The sequence below is a fragment of the Amblyomma mixtum genome, chromosome 9 (genome assembly GCF_055824585.1).
Source record: "Amblyomma mixtum isolate Tamu chromosome 9, ASM5582458v1, whole genome shotgun sequence".
NCBI classification, from domain to species: domain Eukaryota; kingdom Metazoa; phylum Arthropoda; class Arachnida; order Ixodida; family Ixodidae; genus Amblyomma; species Amblyomma mixtum.
The window spans coordinates 56106428-56129245 of record NC_143020.1 but is presented as its reverse complement, the minus strand read 5'-3'; the positions used below and the strand labels follow the sequence as shown (position 1 = coordinate 56129245).

Here is a 22818-nt window from a genome sequence, read left to right as displayed (position 1 = left end):
ACGTATTACAACTTTTGCGCGCTGCTCTGGCATCTGGCACCAGCGTGTTAACTGGTTGCCGAAATACATATTTGAAACGGCTGCTTATGCTGTACCTCGTCAGATGTACGCCTCTTTCAGTTACTAAGAATGCCTATAAGTGTTCGATCCTTTTCTAATGACATAATTGAAGGCAGACATTTCTGGAGCGGTACAATTGAAATTCTCAGCTTGTCTAGCCGATCTTCACTTCATAAGGATGCATTTCCTGTTCTCGACACATTTTCAAAATTTGGCAAACACACTCACTCCCGCCATGTTCGTAATTTGATTGGTTTTTGGTTTTTTGGGCTTTAACGTCCCAAAGTGACTCAGGCTATGAGGATGCCGCAGTCGGAAAATTTCCGGAAAATTTCGATAAGCTGGGGTTCTTTTACGAGCACTGACATCACGCAATACACGGTGCTCCATCGAAAGGCACCCGCCGCGGCTGGGATCAAACCCGCGTCTTTTGGGTCAGCGGCCGAGTACCATAGTCACTGAACCACCGCGGCGGCCTATTGCAGTTTAGTTCCTCTTAATCGGTACATGCTATTCGAGAAAATTTAAAATAATTGTACACCCATTAATTATGGATTGTTTTGTGGGCTGTTTAAACTATTTGTTGGCGCTTTAATTTGAGTCCCGCCCTGTACTACTTTGTTTACATTAAACATATAGCCCATTTTTTTTCTAAAAGAGCGACTAAAAATTTTTGTGGCTAAGTTCTTGTCTGTCGGGCTTTGCTTGACAAGTAGCTATGCAGCCTCAGGAGAGCTCAACTGTTGTAACTATGCCTGTGTAAGACATTCAAATAAGTCATTATTGGTGGGTTGGCTTATGGGATTCAACATCCCAAAGCGACTCAGGATATGAGGGACCCCGTAGTGGAAGGTGCACACAATTTCGACCATCTGGTGTCCTTTAACAAGCGCTGACATTGCACAGTACACGGGCCTCTAGGATTTCGCCTAAATGCGACCGCCGCAGCCGCATTTCGGTGGACGCGAAATGCTATAGACGCGTGTGCTGTGCGGTGTTATCATCCTCAATATAAAGTTACACGCATGCTTATAATTGCGAAGCCAGAGAGAGTTAATTGAATGTCACCGGAAGCGGTTCTTCTCCTCAAGCGGACACACGATGATATGAGCATAAATGAATGAACGGGAAACAGAGGTAGACACATCATGATTGCAAGCAAAAATGAACGTTGGCAACACACCCATACCTTGGGGTCGGCGCTCCTTTTAATAGCATTGATGAGATCAGTCCGCAGGGCCTCCATCTGGTGCAGTCCTATTCTGGGTACCACATCTTTGCCCAGCACCACCGACGTGATGAACGCCTTGCTGTACTCGACGGCCGGAAGGCTGGAGAAAAGGTGGGAGGGGGGGGGGGGGCGATAAACAGCACGTCTCCGACGGGCACAAGCACACGGCGTCAGCAGACGCAGCCACAGACGCAGCCACAGACACAGCATGGCACGGGGAAGGTGGTTTGCCGAAGGAGTGTGCGGAGGAAGCCTCCGCAGAAAGAGTTACTACTTCGGGCTGTCGACGCGACCAGATGGAACTTGAACACGCAGCCTCCGCAGGTTCTAAATACGGTTCGTCTACTTGCGGTGCAGATTGGCACTAGTCAACGCCTCGATATGAGACTGCAACACGATCGCCCGTGACTGTTCCTTTTTCGACCGAAAACAACATGTCGCAACTCGCGATTAGAACTTAGAGGACATGTTGCTCGTTGAGAAATCACAGCACACCGAAAGAAAACTTCCTACTCATTTAAATTTCTCGCTATGTGGCAATGAAGTTCCTTCCTCTGCTGTAACTGTACAACACCTACTCCGTCAAATGATGCTTCGCAAGACATATCTTATATTGCTACCCTTTCTAACGCATTTAAGATCACCGATTCTACGAGAGCAAATAACTGTTGATACGCGTGTCAGCATATGATGAATTCGTTATTCTGTTCAAATTTAAAACTATAAATTCGCAGACAGGATAGAAAATTCCTGTCTTAAGTCTTGTGCAGTGTCACAAATCAGCGGCACAATTTTAATTTATGGTATGCCCGAGCTAGAACAGACTGGCGCATTAAAAAGTAGAGTTAAAATTACGCTAGAGCAATGCGTCATCATGCTTCGTTGTTGGGTTCCATTCAGTTGTTTAATATTCCAGAACCATACCTGAGCGTCTTTACTTTACCGCTGAAATCGAATCATTTCGTATTCTTTGATTCTTCAACTTTCCAACACATTGCACCAAAGATTCCGCTGACCTATTCACCGAACAACGGGCATCATCTAGCCTTCATTGTGCCAATGGTTGCCAGCGGGGTTCATTGCAGTATTAAGCACATATATACCAGCGCTCCACGGTCGAAGGAAGGAAAATGCGACTTGATTCAACGAGCCGTTATAGTAGAGTGTTCCGGCAAAGATAGAACAAGATTTCAGAGCACAACAGCGCTGGCACGCAGTCGTTCAGCTTGAAACGGAGACAGTAAGACGCAGGGTCATTTTCAGTACTCTTGAGTTGCATAGAGGGCCACGAGTGTCACAGAAGCCAGTCACTACACTCATCCTATCAACCTCTTCGGTCTTTCGCGTCCTTAGTGACTGGGGTATGTTTGTGCAAAGGCTGCACAAGGCGCGAGGAAAGCGACACCATCTCTGCCGTTGTCACTGACCTGAGCAGGCCGCCAGGCGGGGCGTACGCGTAGCACAGGAGGTTGGGGAAGTCCTGCTTGAGCAGAATAGCCAGAATGGCGGCCGCGCCTGCCCCGAGGGAGTGGCCCACCAGGACGAGGTCGTACTGGGTCGTGCCTTTGTCCTGCGGCGCAGGCATAATAAGCGCACGAGAATGCCGTTTTTCCACCGAATGCCTTCATGTTGGCAGAGTTGCAATGAGACACAGAACCGGCAGAAAAGAAAAAGCATATATCAAGGAAAGTAAACGTTAACCTTGCGCTTCACCACTACTACGCAGGCTATTATGTTCATTTAAATCGTCGTAGAAGTAGAACAGCTTCAGAGAAACTATAGTAGGAAAGAACTCAAGAAGGCGGCGGCAAATGCCCTTTAAAAGGGGCCGTCCAGCCAATGACGTCAACCGGTTTCCACGACGTCATGACAGCTTGACAGCTCATAGCCTGTCATCACTGGGCCCTGCCGGCTGTTAATGGATTAATCAAGCATTAACGGATATATAGGGATGTCACCCCAATCGGTCTACATCAGTGAGTGGAGGGCCTCCTTTGATGGGCATTTGCTGCTTCGTTCTTGAGGTTCTATCCGACTATAAGAAACGATAAGACGTCGCCCGTTATTCCCTCCTGAATCAGACACGAAAGACCCGTGAAATGTTTACTGGCTGTGTCCTCACAGCCGCGCCTTGGATGCCAGCGATGGTTTTGCCTAAAGACAGCGCAAACGGGCTTTGATTTGAATTTTACATGCTTTTCCTGGTACATGTGGTTTACTATTTTCTAGATAAGATAATAATGGCCTGATCAACAGATTGAGCTTATTTTGAATGTGTTAAACTAGTCAAGGGTTCCTTAAATGTTACGCCCATCTTGTCTAGCGAAACGTCAGCATATTTTAATGTTTAAAGCGATAAGCATAACGCCCTTGAATTGCATGTTACACATGTAAACCTTGAATATATTATAAGCTGAAAAGTTCAAGTCCAACCTACTGCCAAAAGACATACCCCGAAATTATGAGCAAGAGCATTTTTCCAACAGGAAGTTGCTTAGGAACGCACTTTTTCTAGCATATTGTTAGATTGCCCCACTCCAATAAATATATCCTTTGGTCCCTCCTCTGGACGTAAAAAGACACCCCTTCGGTTTTCTATGACAGTTCAACTACCCCAGCGCGAGCACAAGACACACTTTAAAAGTAAAATTGTGCTACGTATCTGAAGACTAGACCATTCGCATCATTATGCTCCTAGCGGCTGCTTACAATAATTCACAGTTGCCTCATACTAACGAGTGGTGACCTTGAAAGCTGGACTTGCCAAGGGAGGGGTGGGCACACAGTTCTCTACCCTTTCGTATGCGGAACTCATTCTGAGAATAAAACGCAAACCGGCAGTAGATTTTACGCAAAAGAAAGAGGTGTCATATATGCAATATATGCAACAAGAAAAGTATCAGACAACAAATAGTAAAAGTTGAAAGCAACACAACCTAAGACTCAGACGCTTTCTTTGTATTGCAAAAAGAATTGTATTGAATACACTATTTACACTGAAGGGTGCCAGCTAAGCAAAAAAAAAGTTATCCTTTGTAATTATTTTTCAGTGTTTACAGAGTGCACCTTATGCATTATACTGTTTTTCTTGTTCAACTTCAGCCTTTAATAGAAAATGCAAATTCACGCGACCGGATAGTTTACCCTAGTGAGCATATTTACGCATCTGCTCCCTACAGGCACACGCCATCACGCTTCTGCTTAATTTATTAAACTTCTTTCTTCTTCCGCTTCTCATACACGCAAAAAATCAATCTGTAACACAAAGCACTCTGCCGTCCGAAAAAACGCAGTGCGTCTAAAAACGCACTGCGTTTTTTCGCACTTTTTTAGCTGATGTATGAGATTCTCTGAGTACTGCACAGTGTGCTAACGCGTTTAGTGATCTGTAACTAGGTAGGAAAATATCTTTGCGCAAGGCTCGAAAAGAGAGAACGCGATTTTGAGAAAAGCGGCACCGCTCAAGGTTTCTCACACGTGCGCCCTCGTCGCACTTTGGACAGAATCCACCTGTCGTAACGTTGAGCCTCCATTGTACTCGATCTCAATTAAATTAGGTTCAATTTGCGCCTCCTTCTCCTCAGTGGACTCCCATGGCACATTTCCATCGCCCTTAATTTTCTTCGTTGGACAAAGAATTAAGCTTCTGAGTCGGCGGCGAGGCGCCAAAAAACGATTTAAGTTCCGACGACTTAGCTTTTTGTTTCACTTTTCGAAAACGCTTTTTCGTTTTTGCATTTCTGAGCACAGGTTGCAGTGACCTTCTTGTGCCTTTTATGGCTATTCAGATGTATACCCCGAATGACACGGCGACACATTGCTTTTATGCGCGCCGCGGTGGCTCAGTGGTTACGGCGCTCGGCTGCTGACCCGAAAGACGCAGGTTCGATCCCGGCTGCGGCGGCTGAATTTCGATGAAAGTGAAATTCTAGAGCCCCGTGTAATGTGCGATGTCAGTTCACGTTAAAGGACCCCAAGTGGTCGAAATTTCCAGAGCCCTTCACTACGGCGTCCCTCATGGTCTGAGTCGCTTTGGGAAGTTAAACCCCAATAAACCAAACTAAACCAAACATTGCTTTTATGACCCACTGACACTATGACTATGTCTTTCGCTATCTATGCCACCAAGTCATAGCCCTATTCATTGTAGGCGAACGGTGCCCCGGTCCGTCAAAACATCAGGACGAGCTAGTAGAAAAAAAAAAAAAAAAACGCGCGCACACACGCACATGCACACACACGTGCATGCACGCGCGCGCACGCACGCACGCACGCACTCACTCACGCACGCAAGCACAAGTCTTCATTTTTATCCTTCAGGTTAGGTAGCCAGACTATGACGAAATCATGCGTTCATTGCCTTCTGAGCAATCATCCCCTCAAAGACCACCCAGTCCTAACTAAGTCTACCGCTAGATTCCAACAGTGGTTGCCATTTTGTTGATGTGATTTAACACTTTACTATCCCTATAGCTCCAACATTGTATAGTAGAGACTGTTGGATGAATCTTGCATCACAAAATAACGATGTTGAACATCATGGGTGAATTTAGTCAGAAGTTAGTCCCTCAAGACCGTTGGTGATACACGTCTGCAGATGCCACAAGATCGACCGATATACTCACGCCGCTTGAAAAAATCCATAGGCTGAACATGTGGCTAGAAAGCTCAACTTCGGCTTCAACAAAACTTTCTCGGTCGTAGATTACAAGGTACTCATATACCCCCAACTACTTTGATGTGAGGTTTCTGCCTCGCGCATCAATGAGGGAAAGTAAATTGGATAGAGGGATAAGAGCATAAACAAGGCGGAATTCAAATGACTCTTGGCAGTACCCGATTTAAATTTCGTCTTATCTCTCATTTGCTTCTTGCATGCGGGGGTTAATGCTCGTGATGGTGGGCGTAGGAGGCACCAGGGGTGTTTTGGGAGACGGGTGAGAGCTAAAGTTTAAAGCACCGGCGTGTTATTGAAAACTGCGCAGATACTATAACGGAACCAAAGGCTGCGTTGGTTCGAAGCGTTTAGTGATAGCATGGCGCAGCTTCCACGTAAACTTCAATTGCATTGCGTCCGCTACTTGCCAGACGTTCTCGCTTCGTCAAGTAAGCTCCTAACAAAACGGGAAAGTAACGGCCATAGCATGCACGTACTCTGGCCATACTTTTAAAAACAGCGTTGGTCCACGACAGTCAGCGAGCGTATAGCCGAGTTTCGCGTAACCTTCGGTTTCATAACGTCTGGGTGCCAGGTGTTCTTCTTTCCGACAGTAATCTCCTAACAGGACGACGAGTAACGGTCACGTCATGAGTTCGTCGTGCGAGGTGCAACGACCTACTTTTCACTGCTGTTGGCCGCAATGTCTGCAACGACGCGGGGCGATTATTTCGCCGCATGATTCTCCCAGATTGGCTCATAGGTGCTGTTTGTTGCCCGCCGTAAACCTCAAAGCAGCGACATTCGCGCGTTGTAAGAAAGTCAGTGAAAAACAACAACGGACGAGAAAGAGAGACCAGAAATACACGCATGCACTGCTGTCACGCCTGATGTTTATTTGTTTGTTGCTTTTTATTTGTTGGCATGCTGTATTTCGCTGCTTTCTTTTCACGACGGAGCTCCAGCGGGACTCGTACGGCAGTATTTTTTTCATGGCAACGCAGAAGCATTGTATGAAGGAACAAGGAGTGTTTAGAAAACGCACACAATGGCTGCATCTCCCTTCATATTGTGGTTTGAGGGGTCGTTATAGGATACAGCACTATATCGGCGTCAACCTCCAGCATAAGGATAGCATCGATGTAGTAAGAAGACGAGGACAGACTTAAGGGTCACCGCATAATGCGTGCGATGAGTCGATGGAGGAGCCATGTTCTACGATCCCCTTTCTCGATGACACCGTGAAATAGAGATTGCGAAGAAAGCAGCACCCCCAGGCTTAACCGGCGGGACAAATGGGGCGCCCGCAGCCGCCGCCTGAGACGTGTCTTGCATCTTACCAGGCTGTAGTTGAAGGCCTGCGACAGGATGCCTTCGTCCACCAGTTTCCGCTTGATGTACTCGGCGGCTTGTACCATGCCCTGCGTTTGTGCAGCGTTTAGGATTTTTTTCAGCGACAGTACAGAGTTCCGGTTTTTTTTTATTGAGCAAATGATTAAGCGCGTCCCATTTAGCTTTAGCCAAGCTATAAGTAGAAGATCGAAGGAAAGTTGCCCATTCTGCGTGGGTAAAACTAAGTTAATATTTTATCAACTACCTACGGTAGTAACAGGATTCTTCCTTTTGAGATTAGCTAATTAATGCTTGATCTACTCGACATTTTAAACTTTAGCTACAAGTGCAGAAAGGAACTGCAAAAGTCAAGTTTTTCCGTTTACGGTGTCTCCTTTGCGCTGTTGTCCAAAATGTGCTAGCAACTCGCCCAGCTATGCACGCAATCCACGCAAAAAATGTTTTTCCTCTTCTTTAGCACCACTGGGCAGGGTAACATATTCTCGTTAAAGTCGCTATGTCAGCACAACCATGGCATGAAACGATGCATTGGTCACCTCGGGATTTGTGAAGAGGGAGAGTTTTATCGAATGCGGTGTTAAGGGGAGAACAGTGGAAGTTAGTTGCACTCAGGCATAAAATGTGCACCATACGGGACGTCACACATAGGTGCAGGCTACGAGTGAAAAGATGGTGTCGCCTACAAAGGTCTCGACCCCTTTGAGAAGAATTAGCCACGACTGAAAGGTGCCCAGATATGCGAGCTTTCATATGGGCAAAAGTTTAAAATAAAAAAAAAGACCAAAATGACCTCCTTTACGCATTCCACTCCTTCAATTCAACTTGTTTTTCTTTTCTCCGAAGATGTTCAAGTAGTCTTGCTTGGTTATTTTTTAAATAAATCTTGACGCACTTCTTCTGAAGAGGAATAAAGTTACTTACGATAACTGCAATGTCTCGCTATCGCTCTTTGCGATATGAGGGGATTGAACTGCAACTGGTCTTTTCACTGATAACGCATACGCGGATCGAGAAGGGCAAAGGAAACGTGCTCACCTTGTGCCCGAGCCAGTCCTCATGCGGTGGGTTGACGGGTAGCTGCTCGCCTTCTGCGTTCAAGTCCGTCAGTACGTCCTGCGTAAGGACGTCACAGTGGGAAACAGAAGGTGTTGCTTCATACTCAGAAACGCACAATATAAAAGGCAAGACACCAAGGAAAGAAAACTTATCGAACATCATCCACATTGTTCTATAACAGAAAGACGTTGCCAGCATGTAGCGCATTAAAAGATTTGAACTTTAACGGTTATAGCAGCACCCGCTTTGATAATCCGACGATTTATCCCACGTGTTTTCACAACGTAGTGTATAGTGCATCGGGATCTCCACTAGGAACTTAGAGATCGCGTGTAGTTTTTTTTTTTTTTCAGCCCTATGTGTCTTAGCGTTTTGCAAAGAAACAGCATCAAACCACAATGTGTTTCTCATGCAGCTGTCGTTGTAATATGAAAGGTAACGTTATGAGCACAGCAATGTACGGTGTTTGCCCCTCGGCGCACACTGTACGTCAAGATTATGGCATGCTACGTCGGTTTGCTCTACCCATGAAAGGATCTAACCATGACCCCCTCCGAGGAGGTGAGTTTAGGGCCTTTGGTCTAAACCAAAATGGGAGCGAGCCGCATCTGCCAAAGCATTTTCCCTGACAGGGAGGCGCTAAAGCGGGAAGGGAGCGCGAGAAGGGGATCACGGCGTCGACGGTCATCGACCCCAGCCACGCCAGCAGACCATGACCAACAGACATGCCAGCCGCAGAAAAATTGGAGGACGCTAGTGGATAGCGCATCGTCGCTTAGCAAGGAACATGTTGTGGTCGGGGGCCAGAAAAATGGACCTGTCGGATGCCCTTTAGAAAGTAGAAAGCAAAAAGGGAATTTCGATGGAAAATCCGACCACGACACGTCCGGACCTTCGGCGAAAATTTTTTTTTTTCTCATTATAGCGGTAATGGTGACCATTTTATTTTAATGGCTCGAAGGCAGCTAGGCCAAAGAGCGCCATGGGACTACAGCTCGCATCTCCCTATGTGAATAAAAAAATCCAGACAAGAGCATATATTGATTACACGGAAGGTAGAGATATTGCCCGCAGGCTTCATTGTCCTGTTGCTCTTAGAGGAGACGTGTCAGAGAGAGAGGAAAGGGCCGTGATGAGTAACGCTAAATACTTCGATGAAGACGACGGGACAGAGTTTGTAACGCAGGCTTGACAAAGTTAAGCCTATTCATGGCCAGAAGTCGTGCTATGGGCTGCATGAAATGCTCAGAAAAGCCCGGTTAAAGTGGAGTGTTATAAATGCGATAACTACATCTGTAAGTTTTGTATTGTTTAGTAGATAAGTTAGTGTAAAATAAATGGCTAACTTTTTTTGGCTGTAGCATATTTCTCCTTTAAGACAAATACCAGCAAATGTCGGAAAAAATCTTTCGATGCTGAAGTTTAGCAAAATTTCAGAAAAAAGAAATATTTGAAATCCAGAAAAGTAATTGGCTCAACCGTACATAAAGCGTGAATTCCCTCTATAGGATTTTGTGTCTTTCCTTGCAGTATATTTCTTATTTGCAATAAAACATGGCAAAAACAGCATTGTGTCTGAGCGTGGGAGTCCCTACCTTCGTGATAAAGAATTTTTGCACTCCTCAACATTTTTCCAGGACAACAGCCAGCGGAGATCCGTTATTAAAAGGAAAATGTAAAAACTTTTAAATCGAAGATGCCGGGCAGTAACCCATTGCGTTATCTAGTATAAAATTATTCTCCTAGTCTTTACTTCGCCTAAAAAAGGTTGGTCGCCAAGTGCACCCGCCAGCTGAAAACGATAAAACCATTCCTGGGTCCCCGATGTATGAAAAAGGGTCACGATAGTAGTGAGTCGACCAAAGCGGTGAGAAATGTGAATCCCATCGACAGAGTCCCCTATACAGGGGGAAAAAACATGTTGTGGTAGGACACGTTGTTGTCTTACCGAAAAGTAGCCCTAGAGTAAATTGCGACTATTCCAAAGGAACACACCGTAAAAAAGCCTTGTGACTGCAAGGTGACCGCCAGCGGAGATTTAGGAATCAAATCACGTTTCGTTTGAAAGCACTACGCTACGTACCAAAGAACGTCTTATATAGACCTAGTGATTCAGGGAGAACCCTCGTCCACAGACAGTCTGCAAATTAAGTTTCATTTGAAAAAAGACGTTGACGATCTCAGAAAAGATCATAAACGCAGCGGTCAAGTTCTGTTCAGAGAAGAAGCATTGAGTGATTGTTTTTATTCGGTAAAAGTCCGGTGTACGGGCGCCGGCTGCTAGAGAGCTGTTATGACGGATCACCGAAACTTTTTACAGCTAAGCAGCCCAAAAACCGGAGATTCGACCAGCAAAAGAACTGCTTAATCTTCTGCGAGGCTGAGTATAGCATCATCAATAACCTCTGCCTCCTCCAACGCCAAAACTTAAAACAACGAAAAGAAAGATAATCTTAAAAAAAGAAAGAAAAATATGCGGCAAATTGAGCACAAAGCATAGAGGCAACTAGCACAGTTAGTAACAATGCAGCATTGCATATAGGCCACAGCTAGTATCCTAGGAGCTGTGGCTGCCAAATTGCCGAATGTTAAAGTTCACTGCCTTTTGTTTGTGTTGTTACCTATGCAGAGTAACAATGCAGCATTGCATATAGGCTGCAGCTACTATCCTAGGAGCTGTGGCTGCCAAATTGCCAAATGTTAAAGTTCACTGCCTTTTGTTTGTGTTGTTGCCTATGCAGAGACATACTCGAGGAGTCATGGCGGTCTAAGAATCCAGTATGGGAAAAAAAAATGAAGCTGGTATAGGTTGATTTAATGAGCAGATCACACTGTGACCAAAGAAAGCATGAAAAATTGGCTACTGGAAAAACCTAAAACAAACTTCTAAACAGCACGGTCCATCTCTTGTCGATTTGGCACCAGGAACCATAACCATAAGGATGATATTGGTCACTTCAAACCATCGCATTGGGCCCCATACAGAGGAGTGGTTACACTGCTCAGATTAGTACAGCCAAATGAACGAAGAGTTGTGAGGTGAGGCTGAACTTGAGGGCTGGGAAATTTGAAAAATTTGGGAGAATAAAATTAACAATTGTTCGATTACTTGTCATATCTCGTTTTAATTAGCACCATTAAAGGCCAATATCATTTTCCCATCCTTCCGGTAATCGCACGTTACAATTCAGCCTAATCTAGAGTCTTGTAGCAAATTACTTCATACCGCAGTTCTGGCTCACTGGATACTTACTAAACGACGGATCGCTCTTTGGAAAATAGCTATTCCTACTAACAGTATTGCTTTTAGGGTCAAAGATAGCAAGCGAGACATCACAGAGGCACGAACTCCGTATAACAGGTCACTTTGCTCCGATAAACCACGGTTGGAATATCTGCGGACTATTGCGCTGCTCACTTCTGTTATAGGACTAAAAAGCACGCGAAAAGACAAAAAAAAAAGAAAATATGCGCGCGTCGAATATAGCAAGCACTGGAACGTCTTTAGTATCGTGCTCGTAATTAGATTTCATGCTTCATTCTCCCTTTGACAAATGCCATTAAAAGAAAAAAAAGTGGCGGAAAAAAATGAAAACCACAACATTAACTTGGTCACGATTTTTGCTCATATAGGATTGGCGCTACGACTGCCTTCGGCATGCACACATGGCTTACCTGGAGGGAGAGCGTTCCTCGGACAGAGACTACGACCGTCCGCTTCTCGTGGTCCACGGCGACGAAGAAGGGTGTCTCTCCGACCTACAATGCGCGCAAAAAGTGAAACGATAAAACCCTACCTTTCAGTGAAACATTCTTGCCGATGTGGTTCCGCGTATTTGGTTTCGCTTATAGGTTTTGTCATTTCTATACACGTTGTGCGAAGCTCCACACGTGGGCTTTCCCACATATCATAGCTGACCAAAAAAAAATGTCGGAGCTCACGCCAGAAAAGTTGTACAAGCAAAAAGATGGGCGCCATGGGTGTTGACAAGAAGTATGTAACATTTGGAAAGAATCCAACAAAGAACAACAACAGCGCTTGCTCCCGCATTGTTACCGCCCTAAGCGTCTTCTTTGGATGTAGTGAAATTGTGGAAAAGGTCTAGTGGAATAATGCATAAGGTAATCAGCGTACTTCATCAGCAGGTTTGTTTTTACCGCCACTTTATGTCGTAAGGTCTGCCGTGCTTTTGCACTCTATAGGCGCAAACAATATTACGGACCCATGCAATACTGGCTAATGTACGCATAAACGAATCAATAACAAATAAAAACCACGCTTAGAGAACTTTCCTTCGCTTAATCATATTTTTCAACCAGTACTGATCTGAAGCACGCACAGTCGGCTAAATATTTAGTTAGCGTGCGCGACGACCGCTTAGTCTGCGCTCCTGCGCTTTACGACGAAGCAAACTTCAGGAAAGCTCAATATTAAGAACCGGCTTAGTGAGCCTGTGCTTAGATTTGATATTTTCGCAAGTCTGCTCTGTCATAAGCAGCATGAGAACGGAAAACGCGGCCGTCATGCACGCCAGCTAAAGATTTGGCCGGCTATACGTTATTGTTAGGCGTTGCGTGCGTATACTTACACGTCAAGCGCCGCGTATAAAGACAGTATGAGAGAAGTCTTCCTTCAAAGTGTGCTTTTGTTCGCAGGCTTTTCCTTGATGTTTAATTATTCGAAATATTCGAAAAGTGAAAGTACAATAACTAGAAATGTTTGCAGCTGCACACACACTACGAACCTTGAAACGTCCTTTGAATAACAACAATCTTTGGGACAATTTTTGGAAAGGCCCTGTTGCTGACAAGACATTATGATGTAGTGCGGTTAAATATAGACAGACCCTGCTATGTGCGCTTATTATGTTGAGCATTTGGGGACCACTGTCTAAAAGACAATCAAACTGTCAAAAAGTAGAATCTGAACGGCGATGTGTTGTATCACCTTCACAATCATGCACAGCAAAGTCGTAGGATGTGCTGTTTTCACAAACCTACCGGGCGCAGCACAACACTCAACAAAAACACATAAAAGTACTAAACGCTGGCTTCAATTAACATGCGTTGAATATAGAAATCAGTGCATCCTGCCGTATTTCCTATTTTGTGTCCTGTGGAGCGCTGAAGGCTTGCATCCGCTATCACTTAGTAATAATTGGTTACTCAGGAAACGAAATGGCGCAGTATCTGTCTGACATATCTCGGTAAACACTCGAACCGCTCCGTAAGGGAAGGGAGGAAGGTAGGAGTGAAAGAGGAAAGAGAGATAGAGGTGTCGTGGTGGAGGTCTCCTGAATAACTTCGACCACCTGCGGATCTTTAGCGTGCGCTGACATCGCACAACACAAGAGCGCCTTTTGCGTTTCGCCTCCATCGAAACGCGCCCGCCGCGGTCGGGTTCGTAACAATTTCAAAACAGGATTTGGTATGAGCGTGTTAACCGAGTCAGATGTAATGACATTAGAAAATTTTATTGAATTATTCGGCTGGGTGCAGGAAAAACGTCCCAAGAAAAAATATCCGCCGAAGATACGTCCCCGCAAAAATCATCTTGTCAAAAAAAGTCGCGTGTGAAAGCACCCTCGAGGAACAAAAAAATTCCTCAAGTAAAAAAGTACAGAAATATTGAATTTTCAGTAACTCACTGGACAAAAAATTGCACTCTTTATTGGAATATTTCTTGACATATTTCTTGAATAGACGTAAGCTTGGAGTATTTTGCAGTACCAATCCACACCAGGGGCATGCCAAGGTCGGTCCCCATGTCTCCTGCATGCGAGAGGGACGCTCAAATGGCTGGGAGTTATAGGACGTTTGAAGTCACCCGTTTGGGGAGATTTTTTTTCTACGCCGCAAATGAGGACGCTTTTCCGGGGTCGTTTTCTCCGTGGAGATTTTTTCGGAGGCCATTTTTCCCATGGCCATTTTTTCCGGGGACTTATTTTCCGGGGACTTATTTTCCGGGGACTTATTTTCCGGGGTCTTATTTTCCGGGGACTTATTTTCCGGGGACTTATTTTCCGGGGACTTATTTTCCGGGGACTTATTTTCCGGGGACTTATTTTCCGGGGACTTATTTTCCGGGGACTTATTTTATTTTCCGGGGAATTATTTTCCGGGGAATTATTTTCCGGGGACTTGTTTTCCGGGGACTTGTTTTCCGGGGACTTGTTTTCCGGGGACTTGTTTTCCGGGGACTTGTTTTCCGGGGACTTGTTTTCCGGGGACTTGTTTTCCGTGGACTTGTTTTCCGTGGACTTATTTTCCGTGGACTTATTTTCCGTGGACTTATTTTCCGTGGACTTATTTTCCGGGGACTTATTTTCCGCGGACTTATTTTCCGCGGACTTATTTTCCGCGGACTTATTTTCCGTGGACTTATTTTCCGGGGACTTTTTTCAGGGATCGTTTTTTCCGGAACACGATTTGGCTACACCTGGTAAATGTCAGGAGTTATTTGAAGCGCCTTCAATAGGGGACTAATCAACCCACAGAGACAATCCTTCTAATTATGATGTACACCTTTTCTGAAACGCACCACTAATCATTCAAATCTGTGAGCGATTATTCCACTGCCAGCGCAGCGTGCGTTAACAAAGGAGGCGCCCAACTCACGTCCACGTGGTAGGTGACGTAGACGACCTCCATGTTGTGGTTGTTCACCATGTGCCTGAGTGCGGCGTAGTTGCAGTAGCAGCAGTTGTCCTCGACGACCAGCGCTCGGTCCCGCTTCTTCTTGCGCGTCGGGATGCAGCAGCACCTGGCACGGAAAAGACCACTGTGGAGGGTCAAAATCAAGCTGCTTTTTGTTCCCAGGGCCTGAAACAAAGAGGTCCTGCACCTACTAAACACCTCATGCGCAGTTCACCCTGAAGCGGACGCCAAGCTGGCGTCAGTATACCAGGGGCCCAACTGAACTGTGGGAGTTGCTTGCACGCCATGACAATGCCTCATTTGCAGGTAGGTTTCCTAGATTAAGACCGTAGTGCTGATTCTAGCAGAGTTATAGCATAGCACTCTCCCCGATCCGCTAACGTGACCCGCCTCCGTGGAGCACCACTGCGTACGCACTGATTGGCCCCGATGCGGCATGCAAGCACGTGGCGCCACCTAGTGCCCTAAGGACGCTCTGCCCACGCTCAGTGGCGCCTCGTGGAAGCGGATCACGGTGGCGGATAGCGCTATGCTATAACTCTCTAGTATGAAGTTTTAGCACAGCTTTACTGTATATCGCTGTCGTACATCACTACCGTCCGCCACCAACAGCGCATGCGCAAATGGGGTCCAGGGCCGGGTGCACTTGAACCTGGCACCCCGAGGCCGTATGCGCATGTGCTGCTGGCGGTAGAGGTATACAGTAACCACATTGCTTGGCGCTGTGGTACAGTTCACTACTAAGTACGCAGTTGGGGCTGGTTGGCGAGTCTCTTCCTACTTATTTCCCGCAGGAAAATTACCATCGAAACGAACACCGAAATGATGAATCCAGTAGCGAGATGCATGGCCATCTCAGTTCCCGATTTCTCGGCAGAAGCCGTACACATTGCGCTTGAATATTAAGAAGTTCGACAGCTCAGTGAAGGAGTGTTTCTGCATTTAGTCTTTATGGACTAGCGGCCCTTCTAATCAGTACTAAAATCCAACACATCATGCTCATATAGCGCAATGTTGATTGCAATCATCTGTGAGTGGGTCTGAAAGCAAAGTGTGGGACACTAACCTGAGGCTGGGAAACAGCTGACAGCAGCCGGTGCTGCCTCGCGTCATCATGTACATGGGCCAGCCGTAGACGCCCAGTGCGTAGTGCATGTAGTGAGTGATGACCATGACCGCTTCGCACACGTTCTGCAAGCAGGTTGACCAAGAGAGGTAACTATAAACGAAAACTATCATTATACAGTCGGCATGCATGTTCCCGGGAGCAAGGCTACTGTAGCGCTGCCCCGCGAAGCAGTCGCTTGGCAGTGAAGCCAGCGAATAAGGCACGCACGTCCTGGCATACTTGTTGGTGTCTAAGGCGATCAGCTCGTAGGACTTCAATGAAATATTTTTTTCTGTGCTGCACCCCTTCCCTCAACTTCAGCTCACGACTACACTGACAGGAAAACAAAACGGGCAACTTTCACACTAAGCTGACAAACAGAGTTCGTAAAAAAAACAATTGAAAACGTGTGAAGTGCTTCATATAAATTAGGAACCTAGTAGAGGCAACAGAACAATATCTTCAAAGAATACTCGGTCGGTGAATGCAGTCGTAGCAGTCTTTTCCCAGGTATCCTGACCCGATGGTATGTCTGAAACTCTTTGCTCTATATAATAAATGAATAAGCTTTAGCTATACATCAAAGGAGAATACATCATTAGCCCGGTGAAAGCGACACTGCGCCGATATTACTGCCGCGGAATGCAGTGAGAGCGCGCTGTGCAGGTGATTAATTAAGCACGTTGAAAAGGCTACGAAGGCGGGAATATGGCGTCCCTAAACTGGGACAGTGACTACTGCATGTATGTATGCACAAAAAGAGAAAACCTCCCAAAATTGGAAGCCGAGGCGTGAAGAACAGGGCTGGAAAATTGGCACCTCTCTAACGATGTGTGCCTCCCGAAAACGCATGCAGAGTGGGCAACTGTTGTGCCGGCGTCGTGTTAATCTTGTGTGCATGCTTTGCTGCACGTCATGTCGTGAAGGAAGCAGTAATGAAGCCGACAAGGTCTTCTTTCGAAAAAATGGCACACCGGCGAAGCCTTCACTGGTGTGCGCCGACCTACTTCAGTGACCTACTTCAGTACGCATTTATGCAGATAGGTATTTGTGGAAGTTTTCTTATATGTTAAATGAAGTCATTGTTAAGCCCCTACTAACTTAGCTAACTAAATTATACAGTGAGTAAATGTGCAGTGAAGCTACTGACTGCCACAGCAGCACAGCTAATTGGCCCAATATTGGAAATGTATAGTCAAAGACCGGACCTACAAAGCAACAGAGTGAAACTATTCATTTCCAATATTGGCCCGATTACATGTGCTCCTTGGGTGAAACATGAAATTATTCTTATCCGCTTTGTAACAGGAAGTCCTCCTGACAGTTTAACTTCGGGACCTCCTCCTGCACACTGTATTACTCCTGTAATAAGTAATGAAAGGCAAATAAAAAAACTCCAACCCTAAACCTTAAAAGGCTTGGTTAAGAAAAAAATTGCGGTTCGAACGGTCCCTTCTCGTACTAAATAAGAAAAAATGCAATAAGAATGAGAGCTCACAGTAATTTGATCCGCTGTCAGATGATGCTGATACTGCCTTGCGGTAACAAATCTGCCCTGAGAGTTGAATTCAGGCGAAAGGTTGAAAACGGCAACAATACAGATTTCAGGGTGAATTAGCGAGGGCAAATAAACTGATTTGATTAGAACGACATGGCGTAGCTCTAACACTTCTGCTTCAAAGATTACGAACATAGTCTTCTCGGTCCATCGACCTTCGTCATAGCTGCAGTGTGTGGGGTTGAAATCTGGGAGATAAACACGTTCTCCCCGTTTAAGCGCGGCTGACACAGTTCAAAACCGCGCTGACCCCACCCCGTGGCCGCGTACGCTACTGAGCGCACGCCGACCACGGCGGGCCTTGCTCTACGGGAACAAAGGAACGACACACTGGCTGACACAAACAAGGCATTTATTGCTATAGCAACAATAACGCCAGCTAGCAACAAAATACACTGAGGAATCTAGGATGTCCGACTCACCAGCACGGCTACGAGCGAACGTCCGCCCACGGTAGGGCAAAGGGATAAACTCCGAGGTCGAGCGGAACGGGCTCGGCGGGAGTAAGTTCCGGCCGAGGGGCGCCCGTCGACACCGTGGAACTCCGAGGTCGAGCGGGTCGGGCTCGGCGGGAGTAAGTTCCGACCGAGGGCGCCCGTCGACGAAGAGCGAAGCCGCGAGCGAAACGTCCGTTCGCTTCCCGTTGCCGAGGGAGAAGAGCCCCCGTCGCTCCCCGCGAGCGCGCAGCAAAACGCCATCCGTGGCGCTGGTGTCGCTGCGACGCGAGCGCCCTCCCTTGTTAGTTACAGTAACCGAACCGAGAGGAGTGCTTTTCGGGGGGGGGGCAGCTAACAACAGTGGGGTGCGTTGAGGGAAAGCGAACGCAGGGGACGAAGGCGTCCCCACATCCCCCCAACCTTAAATAGACCCACGCGCCTGCAAGTTACATGCTATGGAGGAGTCTCCTGGTCTTCATGCACTTGAGGCAGGTCGTGCAGCGGAGGTCACGCCGACAGGGTGCACGCAGTCTTCCGCGGTATTCCGAAGGCGGCGTGAAGGTCTCCGCTGAGACGACTCGCATGGCCCGCGGGCTATGTGCCCGCAGGCCCGCGAAGAGGAGGGCCGGTTGACCACTGCAGGCCAAGATTCCGCAGTAGTCGCCAGGGCAGCAGCAGCCGGAGGTGGCTGCTGTCTGGTCTCGCCACGGCTGCCCCGGATGGATGCGGCGAACAGGATACAGGCCGCTCCGTCGCAGCAGGCGGCGGCGAGACGATGTGCACAGGACAGCAAGCCGCAGTGGCTCCAGATCTGTAAAATTTCCGAAACACACTCCGCATGCCTTTAACGTAGGTCACGGGAGGGGAAACGGCGTACACAAGGGCCTCGTGGCTCAAATGCTCAACTCGCTAGCAAAACGTGTCGGGCGGCTGTGCAATGCAAAGTTCGAGTGAACAAAGCCCTTTCTTGAGTTGAACGAGAATGCTCGGTTCATGCGAGGTTAAAAAAAACGGGTGGCCAGCAAAGTGCGCCCCCTCTCAATACCACGGTCCGGTGGTCGTGTCACTTTTGACAAGGTGCAGGCGGCTATGAATAGCCTTAGGCCTCACTGCCACAGTGAAGGTCGACGACCCCCAACAAAAGAAAGACCCGAAACGGGTTTCGTGCGCGCAGCCGCGAGGAGACATCAGCGTTGTGGGGTGGTCCTCCCCGCTCACTGCACAAAGCAGCTTGAGCGATCGGCGCCCACCGTATCGGACGGTGTCGGAACGCCCGGTGCCGAGCTGCAATACCAGCGAGCTCGTTAAGGCACCCGTGGCCCCAGGCCACCCGGCTCCCAGAGTCGAAAAAGAGACAGCGAGAAAATATATACAGAAAACTCGGACCACCCACGCGGCTTCCGTACTCACTCGCTTCGGGCTCGGCAACTCCGCGGGCGCTAGGCCTCGCGCTCCCTCGATGCGGACCAAGTGGTTCTTGAAGAAACTCCAGGAAGAAAACTTCACAAAAAAAACATGCTGAGCATGTCGAAAAGTTCAAACATGCTGCAGCGCAATACACCTCGCACTCAAGAAAGCATGCCGCAGGTCCTAGCGATCAAAATTCACTCTAGGCCTAGCACTTGTCAAGTCCGGACAAAGAGCGTTCCTCGAACCGAACAGACTGTCGTCCAATGTTCCAAGAGCAGGCCCCACGTTGGGCGCCAGATGTGGGGTTGAAAAGAGGGGAGATAAATGCGTTCTCCCAACCTTAAGCGCGGCTGACTCAGTTCAAAACCGCGCTGACCCCACCCCGTGGTCGCGTACGCTACTGAGCGCACGCCGACCACGGCGGGCCGTGCTCTGCGGGACCAAAGGAACGACACACTGGCTGACACAAACAAGGCATTTATTGCTATAGCAACAATAACGCCAGCTAGCAACAAAATACACTGAGGAATCTAGGATGTCCGACTCACCAGCACGGCTACGAGCGAACGTCCGCCCACGGTAGGGCAAAGGGATAAACTCCGAGGTCGAGCGGAACGGGCTCGGCGGGAGTAAGTTCCGGCCGAGGGGCGCCCGTCGACACCGTGGAACTCCGAGGTCGAGCGGGTCGGGCTCGGCGGGAGTAAGTTCCGACCGAGGGCGCCCGTCGACGAAGAGCGAAGCCGCGAGCGAAACGTCCGTTCGCTTCCCGTTGCCGAGGGAGAAGAGCCCCCGTCGCTCCCCGCGAGCGCGCAGCAAAACGCCATCCGTGGCGCTGGTGTCGCTGCGACGCGAGCGCCCTCCCTTGTTAGTTACAGTAACCGAACCGAGAGGAGTGCTTTTCGGGGGGGGGCAGCTAACAACAGTGGGGTGCGTTGAGGGAAAGCGAACGCAGGGGACGAAGGCGTCCCCACAAGTGTCATTCGCAAGCCGCTCATAATTACTTCAAAGCCAAGAGAAATTACATCCTTCTTCCTCACCGCTATTGTTGCATGCTTTTTGGTTTCCTTTTCTTTATTGCCTCCGTAACGTCAACAAATCCAATACTTTATTCCTTCTATCAGCGTTGATGCTATCAGGACCGATAGTGTGAAAAAATAACGCATCGGTTTCTAATAAACCAGGGATAGCGGCAAGCAACGCGAGGTCGATGTTTTTCCTCTCATGTTGAATTTTTTATTTATCTTCTAAGCCCGTCCACAAACCTTAGAAGCCGGATCAAGCTTCCTATCTTCTCAGCGACCATTCATTCCTCCTGAGACGCCACTTCAGGAGCGCCCGCTTATTAAGGCTAACTCTGGAATGCCGCTGGGAACCGCTAAGCGCGACAGTTCTCAACTTTCTCCGCTCGCTCACCGCTTTCTCAACCAACATGCCACAGTCCCTTAAGAACCGAGCTCGAGTCTGGTAATCCCTTCTTAACGAGCCCCAAGTTCTCGACCTCAAGTCTAGCCAAAGCTCTTATTTGCTTCTTGTCGAGGTTTGTTTCCGAGACTAACTGCAACAATAGCGGCCTGCCTGCATTTGTGGACTTAAGCCCACACAGCTTAACGGGACGGTGCAAGAGCGCCCGCTGTAGTCCGTTTCCACATCGCAATCCTCCTGTGTGTACACGGTGCAGAACAGTTTGTGTGCAAAGTGCATACGTACTGCATACGTACGTACTGCACACATAGTGCACACATAGTTCTTTGCTGTGTAAACAGTGCGCCAATAATATCCTCGGGCAAACTCAATTTCGAAAGGATGATAGCCCGCATATGTGGGCGGATTGGAGGGTTGACCCGCATCTATGTACGCAGAGGACGATACACAAGCTCGAACAGTTTGCGAAAGAAAGCGCAAATATGCGGGCAGGACGACCTACCGGATGATTGACGTCCAGAAATCTAGTGGCAGGTGTGACGGCAACGCCGGAGAGGAACTGGTACGTGTCGTTGCCCTTCTGCAGTCCATGGAAAAAGATATGGGGAAAATAAAGTTTTAGACTTTTTCAAGAAGCGCCAACGAGCAGTGAAAAGTTCATTTCTCACAGTTTCTTGAATATTCTTTTGTGCCTTTGATTTCACAGCGGTAGGAACAAGCTTCTCAGTAATCATAAAGTCCAACCTTGCCAACCTCACTTGGAACACCGGATATTATTAATGCCATTCAGTTTGACAACCTTCAGATAAAACTTCAAGCAGCATTGACTAAGCTATCTTAAGGAACAACGTCAAGCAAAAGCAAGCTGACATTAGCGTTGGCTCAAAAAACTGTGGAGGTTGTCCCGAACGGGCTAATAAGAATGTCGGCACTTCAAGCCTTTTGCGAAGGAGGCTTGTAGACGGTCTGGACCCGTTTCATAACGATTACGTTATTAACTTATACTAAGATAAAATAAATGCACGACTATAAATAAAGACGACGAATTTTCTCTCAATGCTAGTTATGAGTAAAGCGCTGAAAAATTATCAGAACGTTCTTTGTCTAACTTTGCTGCTCATCATAATAAGTCAATAACAAAAAGGTAACGAGATATAGAGAAAGACTAATCTAACACGGCAAATACAAATACCTCCCCTTAAAACACAACCGCAAAAATTTCAAGTGGCCCATCCTGAGATGCGCAGGATATAAGACAACGCAAATTCGTACTCCCAACCAGCAACTCTTACTTAAGATACTCCATGCGACAGTCACTGATCGCGTGTTTGCTACAGACAGGCTCGGCTTTTACTGTGAAATACATGCAAGCCCCCTCCACAGTATAAGTTTTAATAAAGTAATTTCCATGACACTGTGAAGCCCTGGTGTAAACAACAAACATTAAAATACGCGCACGCGCATATTAATGCTGGCTGTTATACACCATTCCTTTGCTTCTGCACAGTCCATTTAAAGTCACTCTTTGCCTTCTGTGAGGAAAGGATATTCGGCAAGGGAAGAAATAAAGTTCTACATTCGCCTTTATCAGCCTTCTTTCTCCGCAGTGTTGATACAAGCAAAGTAAGCACACAGGGAAGTGGACACTTACGTACGCGCAAGCATACATTACCAGCATTGTGTGTGCAGCGGTAACCTTTTGTCTAGTGTGTTTACACTGCTTGTGTCAAGACCAAGTACCAACAAGCCCAAACGTGTGCACTTATCCGCCTTCGAAACGAGTACCGACAATCGTTACTAAGAATGGTGAATTGCCTTCCCACATTTCAGAGGAAGTAGCCCAGCCGTCTACAAACAAAATATTTTGTT

At 47.3% G+C, this 22818-nt stretch overlaps 1 protein-coding gene across 4 annotated transcripts in view; it reads right to left on the bottom strand.

The window, feature by feature from the left end:
* inaE (inactivation no afterpotential E) overlaps positions 1 to 22818 on the bottom strand; it is a 210121-nt gene that overhangs the window by 49972 nt on the left and 137331 nt on the right. For 2 of the 4 annotated variants that reach the window (XM_089560116.1, XM_089560118.1), the window contains exons 7-14: positions 21452 to 21529; positions 16081 to 16205; positions 14976 to 15138; positions 12033 to 12116; positions 8337 to 8414; positions 7289 to 7369; positions 2719 to 2861; positions 1250 to 1391 (exon numbers count right to left, since the gene is read on the bottom strand). In XM_089560116.1, the coding sequence (XP_089416242.1) occupies positions 1250 to 1391; positions 2719 to 2861; positions 7289 to 7369; positions 8337 to 8414; positions 12033 to 12116; positions 14976 to 15138; positions 16081 to 16205; positions 21452 to 21529 (894 nt within the window). The remainder of the gene's footprint in view (positions 1 to 1249; positions 1392 to 2718; positions 2862 to 7288; positions 7370 to 8336; positions 8415 to 12032; positions 12117 to 14975; positions 15139 to 16080; positions 16206 to 21451; positions 21530 to 22818) is intronic. The other 2 variants (XM_089560117.1, XM_089560119.1) reach the window with 1 other exon arrangement.